Source organism: Hirundo rustica, chromosome 8 (genome assembly GCF_015227805.2).
Source record: "Hirundo rustica isolate bHirRus1 chromosome 8, bHirRus1.pri.v3, whole genome shotgun sequence".
Classification (NCBI taxonomy): domain Eukaryota; kingdom Metazoa; phylum Chordata; class Aves; order Passeriformes; family Hirundinidae; genus Hirundo; species Hirundo rustica.
The window spans coordinates 1575167-1600531 of NC_053457.1; the positions used below are offsets into that span (position 1 = coordinate 1575167).

Below are 25365 nucleotides of genomic sequence, written 5' to 3' on the forward strand. Positions count from 1 at the left end.
TCCCGCGCGCGCGAGCCCGGGGCGCGAAGGGGCGCGCGGGGCGGGGCGGGGCGGGGCGGGGCGGGGCCCGCGCCCAGAGGGAGCGCGAGGGGCCGGGCGGGGCCGGGGCCCGCGCCCAGAGGGAGCGCGAGGGGCCGGACGGGCCGGGGCCCGCGCCCAGAGGGAGCGCGAGGGGCCGGGCGGGCCGGGGCCCGCGCCCAGAGGGAGCGCGAGGGGCGGGGCGGGCCGGGGCCCGCGCCCAGAGGGAGCGCGAGGGGCCGGGCGGGCCGGGGCCCGCGCCCAGAGGGAGCGCGAGGGGCGGGGCGGGCCGGGGCCCGCGCCCAGAGGGAGCGCGAGGGGCCGGGCGGGCCGGGGCCCGCGCCCAGAGGGAGCGCGAGGGGCCGGGCGGGGCCCGCGCCCAGAGGGAGCGCGAGGGGCCGGGCGGGCCCCGCGCCCTGAGGGAGCGCGAGGGGCCGGGCGGGCCCCGCGCCCTGAGGGAGCGCGAGGGGCCGGGCGGGCCGGGAGGCACAACGGCACCGCGCTCAGCCCGGCCCGCTGTTTATTCCCACTCCAAGGGCTGTCCCACCCCCGAGCCCACTTCTGCTACTGCTGCGGGGGGGCAGGGAAGTATTGGACGTGCTTATGGGCCAAGCCGAGCCCCAGAGTCCAACCTTTCCCCTCATAAAGAGGCGTGGTCGCGGGCTTTCTGAAATGATAATGAAGATTCAGATACACAGGTTTCACTCTGCTGCAAAGAGGACGGTTTTGGCCCCTGGTTAGACATCCTAACAGAAGGATCAAGTTCAAATTGGTGAATTTTAAAAGGTGAGAACATTTTAAGTTGGCCCTTTCAGTCTTATTTGGGATAGTCCTGAAATGCATTAGTTAGTAAACTACATTAATGTTGCTTCCAACTGCAACATTACTCTCTAAGAGAAGCTTAATTATAATTTAAGAGTTGCTTGTTGATATTATTAAATGCAGTCATAGTGTGGTGCAACATCAAGAGATGACATAAATGCTTTGAACACTTGCTAAACCCGTGTGCTCTTTCAAGCTAAGCACTTGCTAAACCTAGTCTCTTTCACGTTGCCTATATATCTCCCATACACCAGGAAAGAAGTATCTCAGAGTATGTTTATGAAGTACGAAATACACTTTAAATAGCTTTTTGAAGTTATCTAAAATGCAACTAGTGTGGGGAAAGCTCTAGGGAGAAAGCTGGACACAAGTGTTCTGACATCAGAGGTTGTGAAAAATGTTTGCAATTCTAAGACACATCAGCATTCTCCAAGTATAACCGTAAATTCCAGAATTAATATTCACTTTGTACACTGTTAAATTTTATTTTGAAAAACTAATTCTGAAAATACAGCACAGTTCCATCAAGTAGATTTTTCACATTCAATACCAGACTCAAGTATTTAGAAGACACTTTTTATGTTCTCTTCCTCAGGCATCAGCATGCTGGGTTCTGCTTTATTCCGCATAACAACTGCTTAATTTACCATGACACTCCTCAAATACAGCCCTGGTAGTAGAATTAAGATGTAAAACTCTTAATAATCCCTAACAGAATTCACATGAAAAAGAACTAGCTTATCTGCTCACACAGCAAAACAACATAACGAACGGCACTTCAGTTTTCCTGATACAGTGGATTTATCTCTAGCGCAAGAACTTTAAAATGTAAAAAAAAAAAAAAATCACTGATATTGGCTAGCTTTCCTTTATGTGAAACTAAAGATCAGATGAAAAAGCTTATTTGCTGTCTCTTAATTATGAATGACAGTGTTGTGTATATTTACCTATTAGGGCAAACACAGATCATTCCAGAAACATGTGTTCTTCCTAGCTTGCAACACACACAAATCACACAAAGACATTAGTTCAAAAATTTTAATAAAATATATCCAGATACATTTCATCCTCTGTCCATAGCTACACTGTAGATTTCAAAGAAATACATATTTTTAAGAAACTGGGGGGAAAAATTGAGCCACAGAAGTTGGTATTGAATATGTAACTGAAAATCCAGGTTGTTAAATTTGTCAAAATTAAGCCAAACAGTTTTACCATCCACCACTTAACACAACCATTGCCAATTCTAAGAAGACACTAAAATATTTACAATAAATAAATTACTTAAAGGACGTAAATGCTTTACAGTTTCCTGAATCAAGTGAGTAAAATCAAGAGTACCAATGCAAATCATGTATAAAATAATTCCTTCCAGAAAAGGTATAGGAGGAGGCAAACATGCAATAGTCTATTGCATACCATAACTCCAGAAACAGAACATACACACACCTACAGACGCCAATACGATCTTAAACGTTCTTTCCTGTGTGAGGTTGGATGTGGTCCATATGCCTAAACAAGTAAATGCAGCAGCATGCAGTCTTCTTTGTCACCACCGTTTAAGGTAAGGAAAAACCTGTTCACACCAGCTAGTACTGGGAACTACGTAACACCCTCAGCCTTGAACAAACCAAATCAAGAACATTCAGCTCCACAGAAAAGCTCTCTATGATTAGGCTCCTACTACCTGCCACAAGGACATTTTTTCTGGCACTCATCCCTGTAAAATTTCACCCTGCTATTATTTGTGCAGAACAGCATTTCTTAGAATAGAATGTATGCCAAGAAACTGTTCTCCAAATGGCGAGATTTCTAATACTGCTAAATACATCTCACTGGTTCTAACTGCAATGGCTGAAGAGACTTTCCTGGGTAGCAGTCTGAAGACAAATGCATTGTTCTTGCATACAGAAAACTTGTACAGAACAAGAATAAAAGGCTGGTTAAAGTGTGGTCTGCCAAGCTCAGCTTCTGCAGACCTGGCAATGATCTGAATGCCAAAATCATTGCATTACGCTCAAATCAGTTTGTTTATTTATTTATTATTTGAATTTTTAAAAACAACAGATGCCTAATTACTAGCTTAAAAAGCAGCGTAATCAGCAGCATGTAACTCCTGGAATGGTGATAAAGCTAAATAACTAACAGCTTGGAACCCGTATAAAACATGGGTGTCATCTCCAAAACTGTGTCATTCCTAAAATTCATCTAATGAAGCCTAGAAGATCAAATGCAAACAAAGTGTTTAGAGCTAGCTAATGTTTATTTTGATGTGTCACTCGGTTTTGACTCCAGGAAATTAATCGCATTTTGGCAAATAAGGATGTCAGACAACAGCAGGTCCACAGGAACAGAAAGCGCTTTTTTTAACTTCAAGTAATTTAGTCATCAATATCATTTGAGGATTGATAGTGTAGTTTTACAGAAAAGCCTTCTGAAAGAAAGCATCAGCTGAGGTGCAAGAATTGTTTCATGAGTTCATATGTGGTAAAAGCCACGGCCTGGGAAGGAATACAACGAATGTAATTCAAGGATAAACCACGGTACAGTCCTCTTTGTATTCCATGTTGCTGATACACATATTTCAGCGTCTGCACCATCGTACTGGAAAAATAAGAACCCAAATCATTAGTGGAGACACATATTCAGTATCAAAATAATTTTCTTTAAATACAAGACATTTTTTACTTGGGTTTTAAAGAGACCTGTGGAGAAAAGCCCATGGCATTCCACACAGCAAAGCCACACATGACTAAAAAGACAACCTGAGCTTCCACAGGAAACTTGGGCCCAAGCGCTGGGAATTGGAAAGAGGACAGTGCAGTCCCAGCTAAACAAGCGTCGTTCTGAAAACACCTGCCCTACATGCACATTAAGGTATTTCACACCTGAACGGCTCCACCCATCCTCTTGCCTAACTGGTAAGGAGCATCAATTCATTTTACAAAGAATAATATGAGTATATATTATTTGACCTTATTAAAAGCAGAAATGGCTCTGTACATGCAAAGAGAACTCTCCTCACATACTTGTATTGAAACTAAGCAAACAGACATGAAATGGAAAGAACTTAAGGTGCTTGGTATTTCCATGCTATTGAAGACAGTGCTCTTGGAGAGCATCTTCCATTATGTTCCAAAGCTTTGAGACTTCCTGCTTGCTTTGTCCTCTCATCCTCTAACTCTGTCTCTCCTTCAAGGCACATATCTCTACATAGTCACAATAAAATTGTTAAACTGGGAAGCCTCATGTCTGTAAAAGTAGACCTCACAAATACAAAAAGCAAAACCCTGAGAACAAAGAACACATTTTAAAATCATCAGGAGTGGAAAATATCGAAGGGGAAAAAAAAGGCTGGTAAAAAAAAAAACTGAACAGAACCTCATAGTTAAACAACATTGAGGTTGTTTGTTAAAGGTCACTCAGGCCGCTCTTGCTAGGATCCAACTTTCCATGCAGGAGGTTCACAGTGAATTGCACTGGATTCAGACATACACAATTCCATCAAATCAAAATGAACCAAGAGAAAACTATCCCAGAATTGAACTTGATTAAGACAACTTGAAATTCAGAAAGTTTTTCAAGATGAGAGCTGATTTAATACTATTATGATTTTTAAGTTATTATTGTGCTTCCACTTCTACTGGAGGAGCCTCAACAGTGTGGGGGGTATAGAAGATGACTGTAAGTGCAAGAAAGCTCAAATAAAATTGTATTACGCAGAATCATCTTATGGAACAGATTCTGCACCATTAAAATACACTCAAACTATTTCACTTCAATAGAAGCATTCCGTCTCTCTTTTAGAGATCCTGCTCATATTAAAGGTAGCACAAGTTGCATTAAGATACAAAAAAAGCATTTTACTAATACAAATACAGGATTACTAACAAGGGTGCCATTGTTATTTCAGCTATTTTTTTTTAATTCCAGATTGATAATGGCAGCTTTTGTCCGTGGGGAAACTTCTTTATTAAAAGAATGAAGAAATCAACAACATAATAGTTGAGGGGGTGGTTGTTTTCTTATTTCTAAAGTTTAAAATCAAGAACTAAACTTAGCTCAGATACCCAAGAACTCAGTTAGTTACAGATGAAAAGAAATACTTACAGGCACTTTTCAGAGTCGGGGAGAACTGCTCCTAACTGCATTCGCCTACGAGTTACATCCAGGGGATACCTACAGAGGAGATTTTACACAGTGGTTCAAGCAGATGTGTGACGACTGCTTGAGTATTGTTTAAACAAGAATACAAAAAAGTCCAGACACAACCTCCAAGCTGCCTTTTCAGTGAGTCAGGAATCCAGCTTAGATTCTCAACACAGCTGAAAGCTCTCCAAAAAGGGAGACTCCCCTTACACAACCAAAACCAGCAACCCAGAGCTCTTAATATATTCCATTTGGCACTAGTAAGAAAGACACATGAAGGTGAGAGTATAAAACAGTCTGTAAAATGCTGAAGGGAGAAGACACCTGCATTGAAAATAAAATTAACAGTTTAAGGATTAATAGGCAATTATATTTGCAATGCAGTGATTTAGTGAAAAATCCATGCCACATAAGTCCGTTAAATTCACTTATTTTATGGACAAAATAAAATAGAATAAGGACAGGGTAAAAAGGGAAAAAGCAAGCAAAGTAATAAAAATGCCAGATACACTATCTAAGACTTGTTTGGTTTTGGTGGGGTTTTTTTAGACCTACGGCTTCACAGGTTACATAAATTTGAAAGTAATTTAGAATAATAAAATCCTGCATATTATGTTCAGGGTCAGAAAGTTGATTTTAGCAGATTTGCCTAAATTTGTTTAATTGACTCACTGGATAGCTCTTAAAATATCCTGAAGATTAAACAGAAATTTTAGTACGTGAAACACTGGGAAATACCTAAATTTCAGTATGTGCTGAATTTTAAAACCTTACTAATAATTAGACTTAAATAAAATTGTGTCAGATAAAGGTTTCTTTAGAATGAACAGCTACAGAGAGGAAAACCAACCCCATACCCAAACTTACGATATCGTCTGAGCTATTGCTCCAGCTATGCCACCACACAGCAGATTGACGTGCGTTTTCAAAACTAAGACATCGGGGTTATCTAATGAAGGCCGTCCAAGCAAGTTAGGTGCTTGAGCAAGTCCAATGCTCTTTAAGGTACCAAAGGTAAAAAACGAAAAACCTGGAAGGAAATTTAATTTTATGTACTTTCATAAAACAAACTATTTGTTGAGGTAGCGTCATAAACAGAAAGCTGCATTTACAAAATGAAACTATTTTCTAGTTCTTTTGGAAGCCCTTTTTTTTAAGCAGACAGATAAACAATATTTTCAACTTCTACAGTAACTTCTGTCCAAATTAATTTGTGTTTCTCCATAACGCTTCAAGATTGCTTTAAGTAAGCTAGACTGTGAGTTTTAAGTTACTGGATTGCTGTCAAGAATCTTTCCTTGCTCCTAAGATCTTCCTAACAGAGGGACATCTCTCAGCTTTTAAAAACGAGTGTAGTTTAGTCAGGCTGTTCTGCTCCTCTGTTCCACATCACCGCCGCTCTACACGCGGGAGTATTTATGGAAAAGCCACCAGGAGATGGAGCCAATACAGAGGCTCCGAGGCTCCACTTACAGAGTGCCCGATCCCAAGGAGCCGCCTGTTTGAAGCAGCCTCCATGTTTTCTTGAGGGAAAACTGGGAAGTACAAGACAACCGCTCGTTTACCTTTCTCACCCAACTCCAAATTGCAGAAAAGCTAGGCTTTGACTATTGAAGACACTTCTCAAGGAGCATCACTGAAGATGATTAGGACAGAAGCTAATTAACTAGGTGTGCAAATACATTAAATTTAGTAGTGCACAGAACTGCCACGTTCTGGCTTTTAACTTACCCGCATATGGTGCCATTCCCACCACAGTTGGCATCAGCCCTCTGTAGAACCCACTAAAACCACCTTCCTTGGAAAGAAAAACACAGCAGCATTTGTGGCAAGAAGTACAAGTGTCTTGAGTTACCTGACTGTTCATACGGGCTCCCAAGACAGCAATCTGACTAGCACCATCTACCACCAAGGAGCTCATGTCATGTTCTGCTTCCTGTGCCTGAAGAATTGAAGGGACAGCTGCCTGGCTCCACAGAGGATAAATAAGTGAAAATGAGGGAGAAAAATCTATACCCCACACCGTAACTGGAAACATTTATGCATTACGCATAGCCGTCCTCCCCAAATCTTTTTGGTAACATTACTACTTCTCTTGAAAAGCAGCATCTCTGCTGCTTCTGACCTCCCACTTACATGAGCCTTTGCTACAGCTTAGCAGCCTAGGTCAAAAGTAGCATCCAAATAATTATTTACATGAAAAAATTCAAAGTGCACGAAATGAAGTCATGTAATTTTGCACTAAGCCACTACGTTCAATGCAGTGCAACATTATTTAAAGAGCATATTTTGCTTTGACAGAACTGAAGATTAAAAGAAAAAATACCTTGGTGTAAATCATCTTGAATGCATGGATAATTCCCATGTACTTGTGTTCCCCTTTTACTTGGAACGCCAGGCGAACTCTAACCATATCAAGAGGGTAAGTACAAATCACTGCTGTAATACCTTTATTAAAAACAAAAACAAAACAAGCAAACAAAACTCACCTACACCTTATCTGATTCTAGGATTATTCTGAAAAGTAGAATTTCCTTTTCTGGCAGCAAAAACAATTGCATATACGAACTATTTTGTTAAAGAAACACTTAAAGTCAGTTACAATCAGAGAACAGGAACACTAACTCCAGCAACACACAAAGGATTTATGTTTGTACTTGGTGTTCCCTGAAGCAGCACACCTAGGCCTAGATTTTCCAAGATTAATGGGTCTGACTATATTCACCTGAGCAATCTTATTGAAATTCATAGTTCCTAAGAATCAGGCTAGCCAATTACATGAGCTTTGCTGGATTGCAACCATGAAACCTAACCCTACCATATTAAAAAAAATTCAAACCACTAAATGTACATCTTTTATTCCAAAAAGGTTCTGTCAGAATTTGGTGTGATTACTGGGTATAGATACAGGTATCTATCTGAAAATATAATACATATTCTAATGACACACTAAATACATTCTAATTATATCTAAAATAGAGACAGGCTCATACTGATGAGAAGTACTTAACTGTGTTGCATTACTGAATTTTAATGGTTCATGTTACATCAGGACTTCTATTTTTAAACTGAGCAGAAAAGCCTTCTGGACTTAAGATGCAAAATAAAAGGGAATAAAATAAAATCTTAGAACTCATCCAGCTAGGAGCTGCTTCAAAACAGCTTAAATGCTGACCAACTTGCAATTTTGGAAATAGAACTCCGGTACAGAAAACAATTCTAACAATTACCTGAGTAACAAATTCTTTCCAACTGCTGGATATTGAGGCAAACCACTCAATGGCTGACAAATTCTTTGGAGGGAATAGTTAAAATTGTTGACTAACAACAGTGGTCATTTTCTGGTGGTACACCACAGTCACAAAAAAAGACCAAAAAACAAAACAAAAAACACACAACTAAAACTCAAAAGAAAAAAAAAAAATCTGGGGAAAGCAGAAGAAGTAAAAACCTTTGCAGCTGGCACTGTTTTCTAGCAACTGCTCTGATTTAGCCAAATGTAACTTTTTTAAATGGTCCTACAGAAGATAAGCACACTTATTATGCTGGCAGGAAATTGTCACTTCCTTTTAAGTTTTAATAGTCTCTTAATGACATCTCTTTTTGTAGCTGTATCATCTCCCCTCCTTTCCACAAGGCCAAGAGAAATCCATAACAGGAAGAAGGAAAAAAAAAAAAATCAAACACAAACCAACAAAATCCAAACACAACACAACTCCTGCAAACAAGCTCTTCTTTTTTTAACTCCAGGTAGAAGTTATGAACAAAAAAAAGAACAAAAAACAAAACAACAACAAAAAAAACCCAAACAAACAAAAAAAAACCCAACACAAAACCACACACCAAAACCAAAACCCACTAAGTTGAATGATCTGAAAGGTATCAGGATTAGATGGTGAGGAAAAAATCCCACAGTAACTGAGCTATCCAAAATCCTGACGCTGGTCAACTCTCAACTGAGAGCCAAGCTTGTGGGATTCTGGATTATCCCACCAGTAATTCATTTTAGAAGACAAAACCACCTATTTTTGGACAAGTCCTCTGAACAAAAAGCAGACATCTGCAGTTCATTTCTGAAGTTGTCTCACCCACAGGATTTGACAGCTGGAAGCTGCAAAACACTACAGCAACTTCAAGGCTGTTTCCACTGACTTACATGAAATGCAATCCCTCAGTCTACAGCCTTTTCCTAATAGATACCCTGAGATGGCCAGAAATATCATAAAATAGATTATTCAAGCAGTTAAAAAAAATTAAGAAGCAGGGGAAAGCACTTCTACAGGAAAATCATCCCACTTCAGAAAACAGACTTTACCCACTCCTCTCTTTCCAATCATGCACGACATCCATCCAGGAACTGCCTCTGAAAAAAGGCTCGCAACAGTCCAACCAAGAGCTTGGTGAATGCACTATTTAGTGAACACAGTCTGAAAATAGGACAATTTAAAAAAAACCAAACAGATGAAACTGAACGATACTATATGTAGTAAGGATTTAAATATAAACGGTTTTTACTTTTTCTTAAAATCCTCTGGCCATGAATTTCTGGGGAAAAAAAAAAAAAAAAAAGAAAAGTAGGATTTGGGACATCAGCCACAATATACGCTGTTCTGTAGTAACTTGGAGAGGCACATTACTGCTTTACTGTTCATATAAGGAAAATGTACACAGAAGGGATCAAGATTTCCTCTGGGGCTCAGGAGAGACACTACCCTTTCCAAGAAGAATGACAGCCAGTTGTAGGACACAGTCACTGTGGTGAAGTCTACAGAATTACTCATCTCACCTCTGCTCCCTAAATACTATGTAATGAGAAGTCAGACCAGAGCACCTTAAGGCTCAGTCCCAGGCTTGAAAAAGTTAAGTCTATCCCCATTAATGATAGCTAAGCCAAAAATCTCTCCCAGGGTAGGTTAAACAGGACAGATTCAAAAGTGTATCAACAGTTCAGAGATACATACAGCAATTCCCACTGTCTGATCTGAAATTACCACAGTAGGGGAATGTAGCTACTCAAGAGCCACTTCCTCAAAGCCAGCAGCTTTCACTGCCAATGCTGACTCCGAAGGCAGAGAAAGACCATTCTTCACTTCCCATATTGTCCTCAAGAGCCTTTGACCACTCTTGGGGACAAGATACTGGGTCACACAGACCAAAGACAGTGACAGTGAAGCACATTAGACTGTCCTTGATTTGCTTCCCAGGCTTTGGGAGTTAACAATGAGATTAGCTCTACAGGGATTCATCTCTCTCAATTCCCCTACTGTTCCTCTGTTCTTACTCCTTTTCTTTCTTTGGAAATAAAAAATAAACTATCTGGAGCAAGAAAAAAAACACAAGTGAAATACATTTACATTGCAAACACAGCTCATATGCCAAGTTTTTATGATCTTTATCATGCTCTTTGTATTTTATCAGTAGCTCCAGAGATCAAATTAAGCCAGGAGACTCAGAGGAATATCGCTCAAATAGCAATAAGCACAAGACACAGCCCTGAACTGCAGAAGATTTGCTCCTCCTTAGGTAACATAAAGATTAATTTATCCAAGTAGCATCTTCTGAATGAAACAAAGCTTCTGAAACTACATACAGAGAAATTGCTGATGACAAAAAATATTTACCAGACAGGCTAAAGAATGCCTAAATTATCGATCCTCATACTTCATGTAATCCCATTTCCCTCCACAGCGCATTGGAAGAGCCAGACCAGATTTTTTTAAAATGCTGACTGGAGTAGGTAACTGTTAATTACATACTATTTAAAATGGAGACAGTCCATATCCTCCTAGATAGTACTAGGTCAGTACCATTTTCAATCACTTTTAGTAAAAGTAGAAAGCTAAAAACAAAACCATACTTTCTGTATTAGTTTAATGGGACTTGAGTTTATTCTAGATAACATCTAGCCTTTTTCAGCTTTGTTATTTTAAAGTTAATCAACTGCAGAATAGGAAAGACACTTCCGTGCTTTAATCTGGATTTTTCTATTAGAAAACTTAATTTCTAAAATCATCCTGTGATGTTTTATTTAATGCTACTTATTCATTTTTGTTGTTTTTTGATAATTTTCTTTCTGTAACCCCACCAACTTCTATGATTTTTCTTCTGCCCAGCTCTGTCTTTCCTTAAAAGAAGCTGTACACTACTTATCTGTTAATGAAGTGTTACAGCTGAAATTTGAATCACACAAGACTCAGGAAATTCAGAGTTAGAGTTTCCACAGTAACTTTAACTTGGTCTCCTTAAATAGATGCATTACAATAGGCTTTTCTTTTCTCTCCCTCCACTACCCCCATCCTCACTGCCTTGTTTTCTCCTGTGGATATGCTTTTGATCCTGTTTATCACTTACAGAAGACACTTAAATGTTTCCCACCACTTTGAAGCTGATTCAGGTCTGTTGACCACTAGTCAAGTTGGAAACACTGACATAAACAAGATTTAAATACAGTGGACACAGAAGTGAAAGCAGACAGCTGCCTAGCTAGATGGTGTAGAGGAGACAGAAAGTTGAAAGAAATACAGGTTATCTATTCTCAACTTCTTAATACTGCATCCCATGAAATTGTGAAGACCCCTCTGCACAAGCACTGGGGTTTGTGCAGCATATCATTTCCTTTAGTGCTTCAGTATGGAAGAAAATGAAAAATATCCTTTATTTGAGCCAGCACAGGAGGAAAGCAAGAAATATTATCAATTGATTTCAATTATTTTATTTTTTGTTTGCAAGCCTAGAAAACTCCTCTACCAAATTTCAAACTCTGCTCTTCTTAGTGCCTCCTTCCTCCCCTATATCTCCTTGATATACTTAAGATAAACCCTCTGCTTCTTATTATCTACAGAATATCCCAAGAAGCAGTTAATGCCACTTAGTAAACAAATAATGAGACACTCACATGTGATACTATATATATATTTATATATATATATATATACACACACACACACTGCTGTGTTCATTTCATCCCCAAGTCAAGCTCAGTCCCTCACTATTTGGGTTCTAAAAATGAAACTGCTGAGTATATTGTACTTAAACACACCACATAAAGCAGATCGTGGTTGCCAGATAGCTCTGTATATTGATTTATTTCTGTTATTCTAACCACACAAACCAGATTTAACCAGTAAGGTGCTTACAACAATGCCAGATGCTATTAATTTATTTACGGGAAGAATTCCTGCCCATCCAACACTGAGACAGATTAAGCTGATAATTGCGTGTTTTCACAGCGCCTCCCAAGTCAGGTTCCCAGTCCCTGACAAAGCCCCTGGAAAAGCTAATAATAATAATAATCTTTTGTGGGGGTAAAAGTGAATTGCAAAATGTTCCTTAGAACATTTAGGTAAAGCCAAGGGAAAGGAAAAAAATAAGAAAAAAACCCCACATCTAAGGATCTAGGGGTTTTTTGACTTTTCAGATAGAAGGCCAACCAAGTTCTAGAACATATCATAGCAAACAGGTTAGTTTTTAGGACTCTTCTCATTGTTTAGTTTCCTTCTCTTTCTTTTTCCTCTGACACCATACAAAGCCAGAATATTTTTATAAGATCTTCCTAGTTTAACTGAAGGTAGTAAAAACCCCAGTATTTTTTTCCAAAAGAAGCTAAATATGAATACCCATAACTATTTAAGGACGGTCACTAGACACTAGTAAAAACCTATTTTACAAATTAAAAGCACATAAGAACCACTTCAATTGAAACTCAGTCCACTATTACTTACCTTCCCTTGTTTTTTTTCTTAGCTACGTTTGACTCAATGACTAGTAAGAGGAAAACAAATATATAATCATACCATACACTGGCAGCTTACTGATGGGTTTTTCTGCTTCTATTGCACTAATTAATAAATGAGAGATTTTAGCATTCACAAATATGATCTGAAGACCATCATGACAATCCTGGACTGGACATTGAAGAGCTCAGACATTTCTGGCAAAATTAAAGAAACGACTCATTTAAGAAGCTGCAGTTCTCTCTATTTCTGTGGGCTGATATTCAACCTAGCAGCAGTGGCAGAAGGGCTGATGAGCTAATTCTACCAGAACCTGCAGCTTTATACTTCATATTGATGACACTGGTTTTTACACTTTTAAAATGCTATAATAAAATACTATAATAAATCTGTGCTTCACAACACAGCACAGAATTCACTGCTTGCACCAATATTTTTTAAAGAATAGTCTTAGACAAACAGATTTCAATTAAGCAACCACATTAAATTAACCATTTACCAGTATATTTGCTTAATACAAGTTTGCAGGAGTTTGACCCAACACCACATCAAATCATGCTCTGAATGAATATTAACTTCTCGGCAAAAGGCATGTCTGAAATCCAAGTACAAAACGATACCTGCCATGGATCCAGCCATTAATCGATGCACATGCCCAGAAATCCCAAGCTGTTTCTTTATTACCTACACAATATGGAACGTTTAAAGTAGTCAGATCAGAAAATACAGCGAAACACAGCACAAAGTTTATTAGCACGTTAGTGCAAACTCCGCAGCAGTTTCCAAGAAGTTTACAATGCTACAAATTCAATCCAGAACATTTAATTACTGTTAGGCTTTTTTAACATTGCTGCTCTTTTCAATTTCTTATTAAAAACATGGAAGTACTAAAATTCTACTAACAAAGCAAAACCATGAGTTGAAAGTATTTGTACTGTTTACTTCAGAAACTAGATTGTTTATTTAGTTATCATTAATGTGTGTTAAACAAGGCAAACTGAGTACGCAGTGAGCAAAAGGACACTGAACAAAGTTGAAAAATAAGAAGAGTCAATTTTTCTTACATGCACATCATGTGAAACACTCCCATAAAGATTTTAACTGGATTAAAAGAAAAAAAGAAAAAAGAAAAAAAAGGAGAAATAAAAAAGGAAGAGAAAAAGGACAACATTTCAGAGTAAGAACTTGCTGAGTTAATTATGGCCTGGAAGGAAGTTAGAAATTAGTTTCCAGGCTTTATCAAATATACTTTCACTTTCTGCTATAAAGATCATTTGTATCTTCCTCCTTTAAGATTTTTTTTTTCTTTTAAATAGCCATGCAAAATATTGTAGGGGTTTCTGGTCAATTAATAGGTGAAAGAAAGTGCTATGATGTTAACTGAGTTCTTGAAATTGCAGATTCATAAATAATTTCAATTATAAAGCATGGCATACAGTCTTTTATTCCACATGACATAAAACATGCACAGATCAACAGCATTCATGATTACAGCACAAAAAAAAACCCCACCACCCATCACAGTAACTTCTTTATATCAGTCTTCTGGAATTTACTCTCAGGGAAGGGAATCACAATTTCAATCCCATTGTCCTCAGTAAATATTGTACCATTTACTTGGCTGGGTACTAAATTTGACCTTTCAAACATGAAATTTCTCCTCACTAATAGCAAAATGGTATTTTTTACCACAAACAGAAATATTTAAAATCATGTTCATGCTAACAACTGACCTCCATGAGATGTTGCAAAGATTTATTATGAAAGGGCAAATGCAGGAAAACAGAAAAGAATCCACAAATCTTGCCCAACCCTGAAATAGGCATTTTTATCTTCAAGGTCGTTTTTATCTACAGCCTGATGTAATAATTTGTCAGGTAAAATATAACAATCGTATCCAGACAGACTTTCAAGTTTAAGTAATTTTATCCATAAAGTACTAAGTATCCCAACATAAGAACATAAAAGTTGTTTCAGTCTACATTTTTTTCCTACATTATTCACAAAGGGCAACCTACCTCATGGCAATACAAATAGCAGTAGACTTGAAATTACCTTTTGTTGTCATTAAAAGAAAGGGTTATTCTCAACACTACAAACATGTAGAAATCAGTGTGAATTTCTTTTTCCTTAAGCAACATTGCAAAAGTTTTGCTGTTGCCCTGGTATTTTTAATGAGTAAATTCTGATAAAATTAAGCATCCTTAGAAAAGATGTGCAGCTAATTAGTAAGATACAGAAGTTTCAGTGTTAGGTTCACTCACTCGACCAGTCTGTATTCACTGCAAGCAGGAAAAAAGAAAAGGAAAAAAAGTAAATTCAGCTACCTTTTTATATTGGTCAAATGCCATAAACTGAATAGCGCCATACGGAAAGATTCTAATCATCATCGCCCCATTTCCTTTATACAGTCCAAGGTAACCTTCCTTTTTGGGGACAGCACACAATGTAGAAAATACTCCTGCAGTAATACAAAAAAGGTATTTAACACTGTGGGGAAGGAAAAAAAAAAAAAAATCAAGGAAATGCTGCTGTACAGAAAGTAAGCTTATAAAGCTAAGGCTGCATCATGTTGCTCATGTAACTGTGGAAAATCCACTTTCACTGCCCAAACACTGCCGGAAGGGAGAGCCTTAAGGTTAAGTTTTATCAGTTTTCTCATCTCTCAGATTCAGTGAACTCTGCACTCAGGCCCCAGGACTGGTCTGGACTGTGAGCAATGTGACTGCAGATTCCACTACCCACCCACAGCAGCCTAATGCCAGCAACACAAGGGAGGGAATTGGCTGACTTACCATCCAGTCAGTTCTAAATAAACCAATAAAACTTTAACATCTAAACACGTGGCAAAACAATCTGATATTGCTACATGCTAAATTACAGATTAAATGAGGAAATAAGTAAACATGAAGACACTCATTATTTACAACTTAAACATCTCACTCTATCTCAGAGTTATTGCAACAAGAAGCAATCCTACTTATTTTTAATCGGTAAAAGTAATGCAAGATCACAAAAAGTTCGGGCAAAACCTATAGTTTTACTATAAACATTAGCTATGCACAGTAGCTATCAAATTCACTTTTTAGTTTAAACCTATAAAAGAATCAACTGTGATAGTCAGTTCTAATTCATATGCACTAAGAGCAGAAAATGAAAAAGACATCTTGCATTCAGGCAGGAAGAAAAGAGTGGCTGACAAGCTTTAATTTGAAGTTTAAACAAAACAAGTACCTATTATTTTCTGGGATTCCAATAATATGAATAGATTAGTGTACCTTGTTACTGTATCACTGTAACATATTTAAATTATTACATATTTAAGAGTAAATTTACTTTTAAGATGCCATGTTTATTACATGCCTCTGAACTTATGGCAAACTAGAATTTCTCTCTATGCTGCAATGATGAGTTATGGTAAAACTAGAATTTCTCTCTATGCTGCAATGATGAGTTATGGTTTCCACTTCCTAGGACACACACAGGATCCACATGGCACGAGCTGCACAATGCAATGGTGTAAAATCACACAGTGAGGACTTTAATGGACTGACCCATGGTGTCTCTGCACTTACAGGTACCTCATCCACATGATTCTCCTTTTTTGCCTACATGTAACTTGGACATCCATTCAAGTCAGACAGTTCAAACACTCAGCAACATATCTGACTCCCAAAATAGGGAAGAACACAAGAATTTACTTGCCAACTATGGCACAGTTCATTGAAAATGAAGATTTAAAATCTTAGTCAAACCAATTATTTCACCCTTCAATTCTTAGACTTGAGTGTATACTTGTGTCTATGTTACTGAAACACATTTCTTGTGTTTCCCTTTTTGCCACAGTAAATATATACATCCACTGAATTTTATGATTCAGGGTTGATTTATTTTCCCAACTTTAAAAAAAACCATTATCTTTAGTGTCTCAGTTAATAACAAGTTTAGTTACATGCAAAATTAGCCAATTTTTTCCCTGACAATTGCAACACTTAAATTTTGGAGCAAAAGTTATGACATGTCTCAGTAACATCTGACACAAATGGCTCAAATACTCTGCACAAGAGGGCACTGTTACAGCCCGCAGAGAACAGCTCTGAACACTGAGTTTGCTCTCTCACCACGACGCAACACGGATGCCAAACAGAGCCCACCTGCACCTTACACCAGGCACAAACGCTCTGCTCTCTCCAGTTCCCACCAGCCATGCCTCTGTCTGAAAGGCAGGGATCCCCATGGCCCCTGGGAACTGGCAACCACTGCAGTACAGTGCAGACTGAAATGATCCAAGCTTTGAAGCTATGATTACCAATCTCCTGCTAGCTTCCGTAAGCAGAAGATCAAGCCTGGCTCTTAGGCGCCTTATTGAGGATTATTCTGACATCACAGTCTCTAACACATCGATTGATACCACAGCTTACAACAGGGCTTTGTTTTTCTTCCCAAACAGTAACAAAACATGGCACAGAGCCTGACCAGACAGATACAACCTTCTGTCTGATGAGCACCTTTTATATCAGCCTCATCACTGAGTAAATTAATACACCCACACCACACACGCTGCATTTAAAACCAAAAATTAGACACGTTGCAGCCATCTTACCTAGATGTTTGTAATGGTGGTTATGAGCTTGCAGCAAAATCTTTACTCGATCCAGTGGTGCAGTAGTTGTTTTGGCACAACATCCTGCAACACCTTTTCAAGAGAGAAACAGAAAAGCGACAGGATGAAAAAAGTTCCTTAGGTCAGCAGTTAATTAAGGGATTTTTCTAATGCAGTTAACTCAGTCAGGAACTGGAAAAAGGCCCAATAACAAGTAAACAGCTTCTATTAGATGTTACAAAGCCCCTGAAGCCTTAGCAAAAACATCTAAGCTACTTTTCCTGTTTACAAAAACCCAGGCCACTGTCTGTCTCAGCTGCTAAGGTCATCGCAGAAGGAACTTTCCTGGAAGTTACTCAGGAGTTTTCCATCCTGTTTCCTCCTTCCCTTTTGCGGCAAAGAGCCCTTGCTGATCTTCCCAAGGAGACGGCTACGTGTCTGCCGTGTACCCTGGGCTACTTCAGAGAGTGAGAGCCAAGAGAGAATGCAGCACGATGTAAAAACGTTAAATAAACACAACCTTCTCCTACCCCCAGCAAATCAGAGAGCTAAAACACAACACCTCACAGAAAGAATACATAGGCTTTTTCTCTAGGAGATTACTAATGCGGCGTTGTGTTTGCCAGGCTGCCTCGCTCCTTCACACCACCTTCGTCTTCTCAACAGCAGCCTCAACAGTTCGGGGACAAGGGATAACCCGTCCTCCCCGAGTACCCTAACGCAGGTCCGGGCTCTGGGAACATTTAACTGGCGGCTGACCGGGGCTCCTCGCCGGTTCTGACACACGTGCGAGTCAGCGGCGTGCACCGCGCCGCCCGCGTTAGTCCATCAGGGGTAAAAGGAAAAGCGAGTTCCCCGCTTCCGCAGGTGACGAGAGCCGGCGGCGTTTTCACGGGGACATCGACACCGAAGTCCGCCTGCCGCCGCCCGCCCGGGGCACCCACCTCCGGCGATGAAGGAGCGCAGCCAGTAGAAGTCTCGGCGCGCCGCGGCCGGGGGCAGCGCGGCGCCGGGCCCCGCCGCCGCCGGGGAAGCCATGGGGCAGGGCCGGGCCGGGCCGCGCCGGCGGCTCCCTCAGCGGCGAGCGGCGGCGCACGGGGCGGCGCGCTGCCCCCGCCGCGCCGCAGGGGCGGAGCCGCGGCCGGGCCACGCCGCGGCGCCTGCGGATCGCGTCAGTGCCGGGGCCGCCGCTCCGCGGGAAAGGCCGGCTTGGCCCCGCCGGAGCCGGTTTAACCCCGCCGGAGCCGCCTCGCCGCGGGAAAGGCCGGCTTGACCCCACCGGAGCCGGTTTAACCCCGCCGGAGCCGCCTCGCCGCGGGAAAGGCCGGCTTAACCCCGCCGGAGCCGCCTCGCCGCGGGGCCGCTTCTCGCCCTTCGCCTGCTCGGGGGCGCCGTGCAGCTCTTTTGTTAGCGCCCCCGGGGATCGCTTGCTGCTCCTCAGAAATAGTCATTCGCGCACTTCGCCGACGAATGCGTATATTTAGACCTACGGGCGCGCGTAACCAAACCCTAAAGAGCTCTAATTAGACTGTACTGTAAAATACATTGATTTCGTTTTAGCCATTTAAATAGCTACTTAAGCTTCGTGCTAAAACATCAACTCTTTTGTCTACAATTACGGTTTCATACCCAGAAAAAAATCAGTATGATTATTTATATGCAAGTTTCAAAATGCATCAGAAGGGGAAACATTGAAAAAAAGAAAAATCAGCGGTTTTAGAATCAGAAAGGTCAATCACAGTATTATTCTGCAGCTGTCAACGTTTTTGACAATTTTTTAGATTTTTTGCAATGTCTCTATTGAATACAGTGTATAAGGCTCTCCGGGAAGCATTTGACCTTTTGTCTCCAGCTCTTGAAGAAAAAAACCACAAGTGCATCCTCTGAACGCCTGTGCACGGAGCAGGGAGAGAGCACACGCCTGATGCCTGGTGACAGCTGGCGAGAAAGCTCACGCTGTCAGCTTTACTCTTTCGTTTTCTGCAGTTACTCACCTATTCCTTATATTCTTTTTGCCCCCTACATGTTAACCTGGATTTCAAGTATTTCACATACCAACATGCCTTTTTAAAAAGTTAGTCTTCTAAGACAAAGGAACCAGTCAAACAGTTCTCAGGGCTTGGACAAGTAAAAGGAGCTACTTTCCCAAAAAAATGCCGGAATATTTTTGCTTCCTGCTTGTTGGATTACCTTCAAGAAAAATTACTCCTTTTCCCCTTTAATAGATTATATTCCTTAAAATTAAGCATGTGTCAGAATCAAGAAATCTTCATTTTGCTCCATTTGATCATTACATCATCTCTGTATTTGAGAAATGGCTATTACAATGTTCATTTTTCCAATAATTTAAAAAAGAAAACAGGTTTCTTCTACAAAACATGAATTAAGTCCCTTATTACAGAAAATCCTCAAGCCTTTTTAATATACCTGCAAAATTAATATTTTTTGTTGAAGTCACTCTTTGTAAGTGTCTAATAGAAAGGCAACTGTTCTGAGTTACTGAAGCAGATTTTTAAGACCCTGTTGATGCCATTTTCTCCATCCAGTTTGTATTCTTTTGGGTTTCTGCTCAGCAAAAGCCTCCTCCCACCACAGCAACTATACTGTCTTAACAGCTCCAGCTGTAGGAAACTAATTTACTGATTTCACACAGAAAAGCATTGCAAGTGCACTAACAGCTGAAAGTAATCAAGTTTCTAGAGTTTCAGCACAGACTAGAAAAATCAATAATCACATAGATATGCTGTTACTTCTCTTAGCCACAGGCAGGATATTTCTAGGAGATAAATTGTCAACCCTCATAATTTAGGGAAGGGTGCCCCATGTGTGCATACTGCTTAGGAAAACAGTAAAAAACTTGCATTGCAAAGCTAAACAGAACATCTTGCATAGATGTACTAACACACAAAGGAATTCAGCAATGAGCTCTACATGCCTAGCTTCGTTGGGCTTTTTAAAATACTGGTATAAAGTGCTCTCAAGGTCTGTTTTATTCATTAGCCCCTGTAGTAGTTCTTTTGCACCTTTAAGTCTTAACATTCTCCCAAACATAAAGTTGTCACTTCATTGTTTTACTTTGAAATGCTTACACCTTTTACAGAATTTCTCTGGTGACATCTTTTTTTATAACCCATTCTTAAAAGTCATCAGCAATTTTAATGCCATTCAGGTTACACTCACATGTGACACTATGGCATCCTCCTCCAGTAAATCAACAATCAGCAGGGGAAGACATTAAAATTACAATACTCAGAAGCAGAAATACAAATTTGAAGAAAAAAAAAAATCAAGCAGGTAAGTAGTTTTAGCAATTGCATTTTGTTCCTGATTTTTTTGTTGTTGTGTTAAAAGATGCTTGATTGTCTAAACACATTTTAAGTAGATAACAACTAAAATAGACTGTCATGGTTCTAGTTAGCTAAGCTCTCATAGTAGTGGTTAAAGAAAAGATTATTTTCAGTGCTCTTAAAATGCTGGTATACACCAAACCCTATTTTGAGACAGCTGTACAACTTACTATCAGGTATCATACCTCTGGGCTGTAAGTATACGTTTTTTAAGTCTTTAGAGTTGCTTCTGGTCTTAGCTAATTAGCAATCAGACATAACATGTATTTAGTTACCTGTTCATTTGCCCCAAACCATATCTACAGACATTAGAGGTACATAACATTCCCCACGTGAGAATCATTCTTCTTCTGCCACAAAAATCACAACTTGCAGATTATAGCTACTCCAGCAAACCTCAGTTCCTCATCACTGTACTATCCTGAACTCTACCTCTGCCAGCAAGCAGAGAGAAGTGCTTCTTCCTGAGGTGAGGTGAGCAAGGAGCCAAATGTGACCACAGCACAGGAAGCACCTTCACTGCAGGGAGCAGTCCTGCAGTAGGACAGGCAGAGCTGGGTGCTGCAACAGGCTCCAGCCTCAGGGAGGGCACAAAGCAGCTCTAGGGTACATCCAGAGGGCAAGGCCCAAAACAAAGCTAGAGACATGCCTGAGGGTCATCTAGAAACCACAGCCAGACAACAACTAAGACCAGAACCAACACCCTAAACAAACACACCTGCACTAGAACTTAGATAGGAAACAGCTAGCCAGATCTGAGCTTAAATGGAGTTCCTGGGCCCATGAATCAGGTGTGTGGGTAGAGGCCCCGGTGAGGCTCATCCAGGCCATTAAGCCTTGTTGACACTCTCAGGACCCCAACAGACCCTATCAGTGAGGTCTTTAATCAACAGAAATATTTGACTGATCAGAGTTAGTGAGTCTGCAAATACACTGGGTGCCAAATTTCTCTGGCTAAGCAGGTCCCTTCCTTCCTTTCAAGTGCCAGGAAGAGGTGTGCCCTCTGCGACCCCTGTATCACATGGCTTACTGCAATAGCGCAGTAGACTTGAAGCATCCAAAACTCTTGGGTCTGTACATGCACAATTAACCCTGTCTCACCACATGCGGTGTTTGCCAGCAAGGCACTACACAATCATTCTGCTGTCATGCCTTTTCTTACTCAGGCATAATCGTGCTGTCAAGTAAGGGCCAAGATTTCCAATGAAAATAGAAACTGGCAGCAAACTGCTGTCCACTCCAGGTCAGGAACATCTGTCAGGAAAGATTTAGAATAAATGCAGTGGGCCTGTATAATGGGTATCAGAAGATGAAGTCATAGTCTGTTCTGGCCTTATTTCACATAAAATGGTGTTTATGCTTAAAGTATCTGTGTTCGGTGTGCCTACAAACGTTAACCTGTTTTCAGTGCCAATCAGGCAGGTAGATACTATCTACAGAACCAGAGCCAAGAAAAACTAAATGAGGAAGTGATTGTCAAAACCACAATTAGGATTCAAGAGTTTCTGCATTAAACTCATGTTATTCAAGATTTTAGTCTTTCAGATAGTGCCAACTAACAATGCTGCGGGTTTATCTGATCATCTCTATTAGAAAGGCATTAACAGTGTTTGGCCCGTGTTCAGCTGGATTCACAGGCACAGCACCACACACCAGTGTGGCACACAGGCTCCTAGGTCACGTCTGGGCTGTGAGCAGGCTGGTCTCTTTGTAGTGCTGGAGTCCGAGCTAATAAACGTGAGGCAGGCTTTGATAGAAACTGGAAGCTGTGATCTGTGTTTTGTAATCACACAAGCAACAGCCCTAATGTTTCAGTATCATCTTTCCACTACAAGGGAAGCAAGGCTAGCTAAGACAGGCCTGGTTAGCTCAACTCTGTCGCTTAAAAAGGAGCTTAGATGTCTTTGCAGTGTAATTCTCAGAGGTTTGGTTTGTGAAGAGCTAAAGTTCAGCATCCAACCTTTCTTAGCTTGGACTGATGCTGTGCCTGTCACAGAGGTCTGATCCAGATGACTGCAGGACTAATTTAGGGACAGCATACTGGAATAGTTCTGTTTCCAGGGTCAAGGCCCTGAGGTCTAACAGGTCTTAATGGATCTGACCAGCTGCATCTGGAGTCTCCACCCACATCCTCTGCCCATGGGCCCAGGAGCTCTATTTAAGCTCAACCCTGACTAAGAAATGGGCCTTGTTTACTTAGAGCCTTAGTTGGGGCTTGGCCCTTTTTATTCTGTATGGACTATATTTAGTATTTGCTTAGCTTCTATGTATTTTTCCTTATTCCATGGGTCTCCAGACCTACTTGTAACGTGCAGATGGAGTTCTTAGTTGGACTTCAGACCTACCTCATCTTCTGGAAGCTGTTTTATTCCCTGGCCTTGTGCCTGGATGCAGATGGTGCCCCTGGGCCTGTTCTGTTTACCCTATGTGTGTACAGTGGGGCAGGGTGCTGGCTGGTGAGGTCCTTGTCCTGCTGGCTGTTGTGTGTGGCTCCCTGCCTCCTAGGGAGCAGCTGCCCCTTACAGTTCCCTCGTGTTTACCCCAGACTCGAGTTTTGCCAGAGCTGCTTACAGGATTGTGCACTTTATCGCTTCGTACAGTGTTGTCTTATTCATTCTGTAGGTGGATGTCAACTTGAATTTTATTCTGGAGAATAGCACAGGGATAGGAGCACTGTGTCAGACCGAAGGTCTGCCAGGTTAAAACCTTCCCTAGAAAAATAGCCAGTAGCATATACACAGGGAAGGAGACTTGGATAGCATACAGGACACTTGGTGCGCTCTTTCAGCTTCAGGTAACATATAATTAAAATAGTACTTCTGTGTCGTGTGGTTTTGGTTAAACTTTCTTCCATTATTTTTGCTTCAAAACAAAAAACCTCCCTAAATTTTTCTGCCTCTTCAGTGTGTTGTAGTAATTAGTGCTGTGGTTTGAAAACATGTTGCATGAAGTTGCTGTCTATGTTCTGATTACATGTTTGATATATATTTGCCTTGATGTTCTTTACTTTAGAGAAAAGGTCATTGTTTCTCTAAATGCACATTGAGTGAATGAGTGTCCCTCTCTGGTATTACTTTCCATGCTGTTTTTATTTTTCAGTATATTGGTTGGGATTTCATCCAGATTGCTGCCTTTCTAGGGTGGACATATTGGTGCATTTAGCTGCTCCATGTGCTTTTAGGTACGCTTGCTGTGTTCTTATGTGTCTTTCAAGTTTCTGTTTTACTTCCAAGTTCCCACCTTTTAAGCAAACTAGAACTGCACATTATATTTGAGATATAAGCAGACAAGGGATCTGGGCTAAATAATGATGATATAGGGGTGTTTCCTGTTCATTTCTCTCCTTCTTTCATAGTGATTCCTGACACTCCACTTGAGCACACAGAACAGCTTCACTGCAGCACCTGTCACAGTACCAGGATCTCTATTTTAAATGGTAGGAGTTAAGTCAGAAGCTGCAATTTCAGTGTTTAACTCCATGTGCCTCACTTTGCATTTTAGCGAAAGAGTTTAATCCACTGTTTTATTGCCCCGACGGTCATTACTGTGGAATCTTTTTGCAAACGTTTATACTCAGCTTGTCTTGGTAGGCTGAGTATCTCACTGTTGCCAGAAAAGACTGTGATCTGGTGCTAATTGCTTCCCAGGATGGAGAACCTCAGACCATGAGCACATAAATCTGTAAGTGTGAAAATGAACAATTGTTAGTTCTTGTTTGTTTCCTAGCCTTTAGCATGTTTTTAATGGAGCTGTGATTGTGCATGTTGATGCTTGGGTGCTCCCGTGTTAACCCGCTTATTCAAAATTAACCTTAGCCCTCATTGTTTCTTGCTTTTCCCCCAAGTTACTAATTTCTTGCTCTGCTTTTTATTCAAGCCCACAACCTCTGACTTACTGCCATCTCCCCAAGAAACGTATTCTGATAATGTGGGGGTTTATCATGAAGTTCCAGTTGCTTTAACTTCTGCTACATGCAGCAGTTTGAGAGCAATGGTTCTTTTACCTCTCAAATCACCTGTTATTTTATCTTACAAAAATAGCTTGTGCTACCTTATGTTTTAGCAGGACAAGTCTTTGGAATTATATAAGTCTTGATATCTGGCCCTGAGAAGGAGATGGAAGGGTTACACCCAGCACAGAGAACTTGTGCATTGCTAAAATTCCCTGCCACTGAGGGTAAGTGTTCAAAATGCAGGTGTCTGTAGTGTAGGTTTCACCTTGTTTCAACTCGAGTATCTGTGAGCTCGGCTAAGATTCCTAGACTACTTTCTTCTCTCACTGCAAGGATATGTAGGGCAGGCTGGAGGTGCAAATTGGTGATAGGCTACCTACCCACTAGCACTGAGGAGCACCAGTGACAAGGAGTTGTGCAGATCCATGCCACTGTTTCTCCTCTATCCACGTCACTTAAATGTTGGCATTTAAAGCATCTCTAGGAATGGATGGAAGTGGATGGTACTGCTCACTTGTGTGCCGCAGAAAAGCCTCTCTGCAGGCTCACATTTTGACTGGGCTGGTTCACACTTGAAGTGCTTTATATTGCAACAGACTTAGTAATAATGAAACCTTTCCAAAAAAGTACTGCTTGGGTATATTGTTCCACAGATCCCATTTCCAACATCTGTTTTTCAGTCTGAAGAGATGTTAGATTTGGTGGCCTGCTTTTTACAAAAGGCTCCGGTGATAACGAGGG

The 25365-nt window shown here is 40.7% G+C and overlaps 2 protein-coding genes across 15 annotated transcripts in view; one reads left to right on the top strand and one right to left on the bottom strand.

The window, feature by feature from the left end:
* Window positions 1–1864: 1864 nt before the first annotated feature.
* On the bottom strand, window positions 1865–21326 carry SLC25A16 (solute carrier family 25 member 16). 2 transcript variants are annotated; one of them, XM_040070974.2, is made up of 9 exons: window positions 20948–21326; window positions 17326–17418; window positions 15050–15183; window positions 13343–13406; window positions 7316–7437; window positions 6721–6787; window positions 5857–6019; window positions 4951–5019; window positions 1865–3444 (listed from the first exon to the last, which is right to left on the bottom strand). In XM_040070974.2, exons 3-9 carry the CDS (start codon window positions 15110–15112, stop codon window positions 3288–3290), a joined length of 705 nt encoding a protein of 234 aa, XP_039926908.1. In that variant the 5' UTR covers window positions 15113–15183; window positions 17326–17418; window positions 20948–21326; the 3' UTR covers window positions 1865–3287. The 2 variants fall into 2 exon arrangements, with proteins under 2 accessions (XP_039926908.1, XP_039926907.1); XM_040070973.2 differs by lacking the exon at window positions 20948–21326 and adding an exon at window positions 18270–18419.
* A 1543-nt stretch (window positions 21327–22869) lies between these two features.
* The window catches only part of TET1 (tet methylcytosine dioxygenase 1), a 68773-nt gene continuing 66277 nt past the window's right edge, over window positions 22870–25365 (top strand). For 5 of the 13 annotated variants that reach the window (XM_040070750.1, XM_058421481.1, XM_040070751.1 and 2 more), the window contains exons 1-6: window positions 22876–23128; window positions 23295–23466; window positions 23772–23853; window positions 24028–24108; window positions 24263–24353; window positions 24735–24848. The gene's annotated coding sequence lies outside the window, so the exon portion shown is untranslated. Of the gene's footprint in view, window positions 23129–23294; window positions 23467–23771; window positions 23854–24027; window positions 24109–24173; window positions 24354–24734; window positions 24849–25365 lie in introns of all 13 variants that reach the window. The other 8 variants (XM_058421477.1, XM_058421476.1, XM_058421480.1 and 5 more) reach the window with 8 other exon arrangements.

Excerpts from the sequence above, each read along its gene's own strand:
- SLC25A16 (XM_040070973.2), bottom strand. The coding sequence starts at position 18,363 with ATGGCTTCCCCGGCGGCGGCGGGGCCCGGCGCCGCGCTGCCCCCGGCC. Across the intron at positions 15,184-17,325 it reads CCACCATTACAAACATCTAG|GAGTATTTTCTACATTGTGT; the intron begins GTAAGATGGCTG and ends GTATTACTGCAG. Across the intron at positions 3,445-4,950 it reads CCCGACTCTGAAAAGTGCCT|TACGATGGTGCAGACGCTGA; the intron begins GTAAGTATTTCT and ends TTATTTTTCCAG.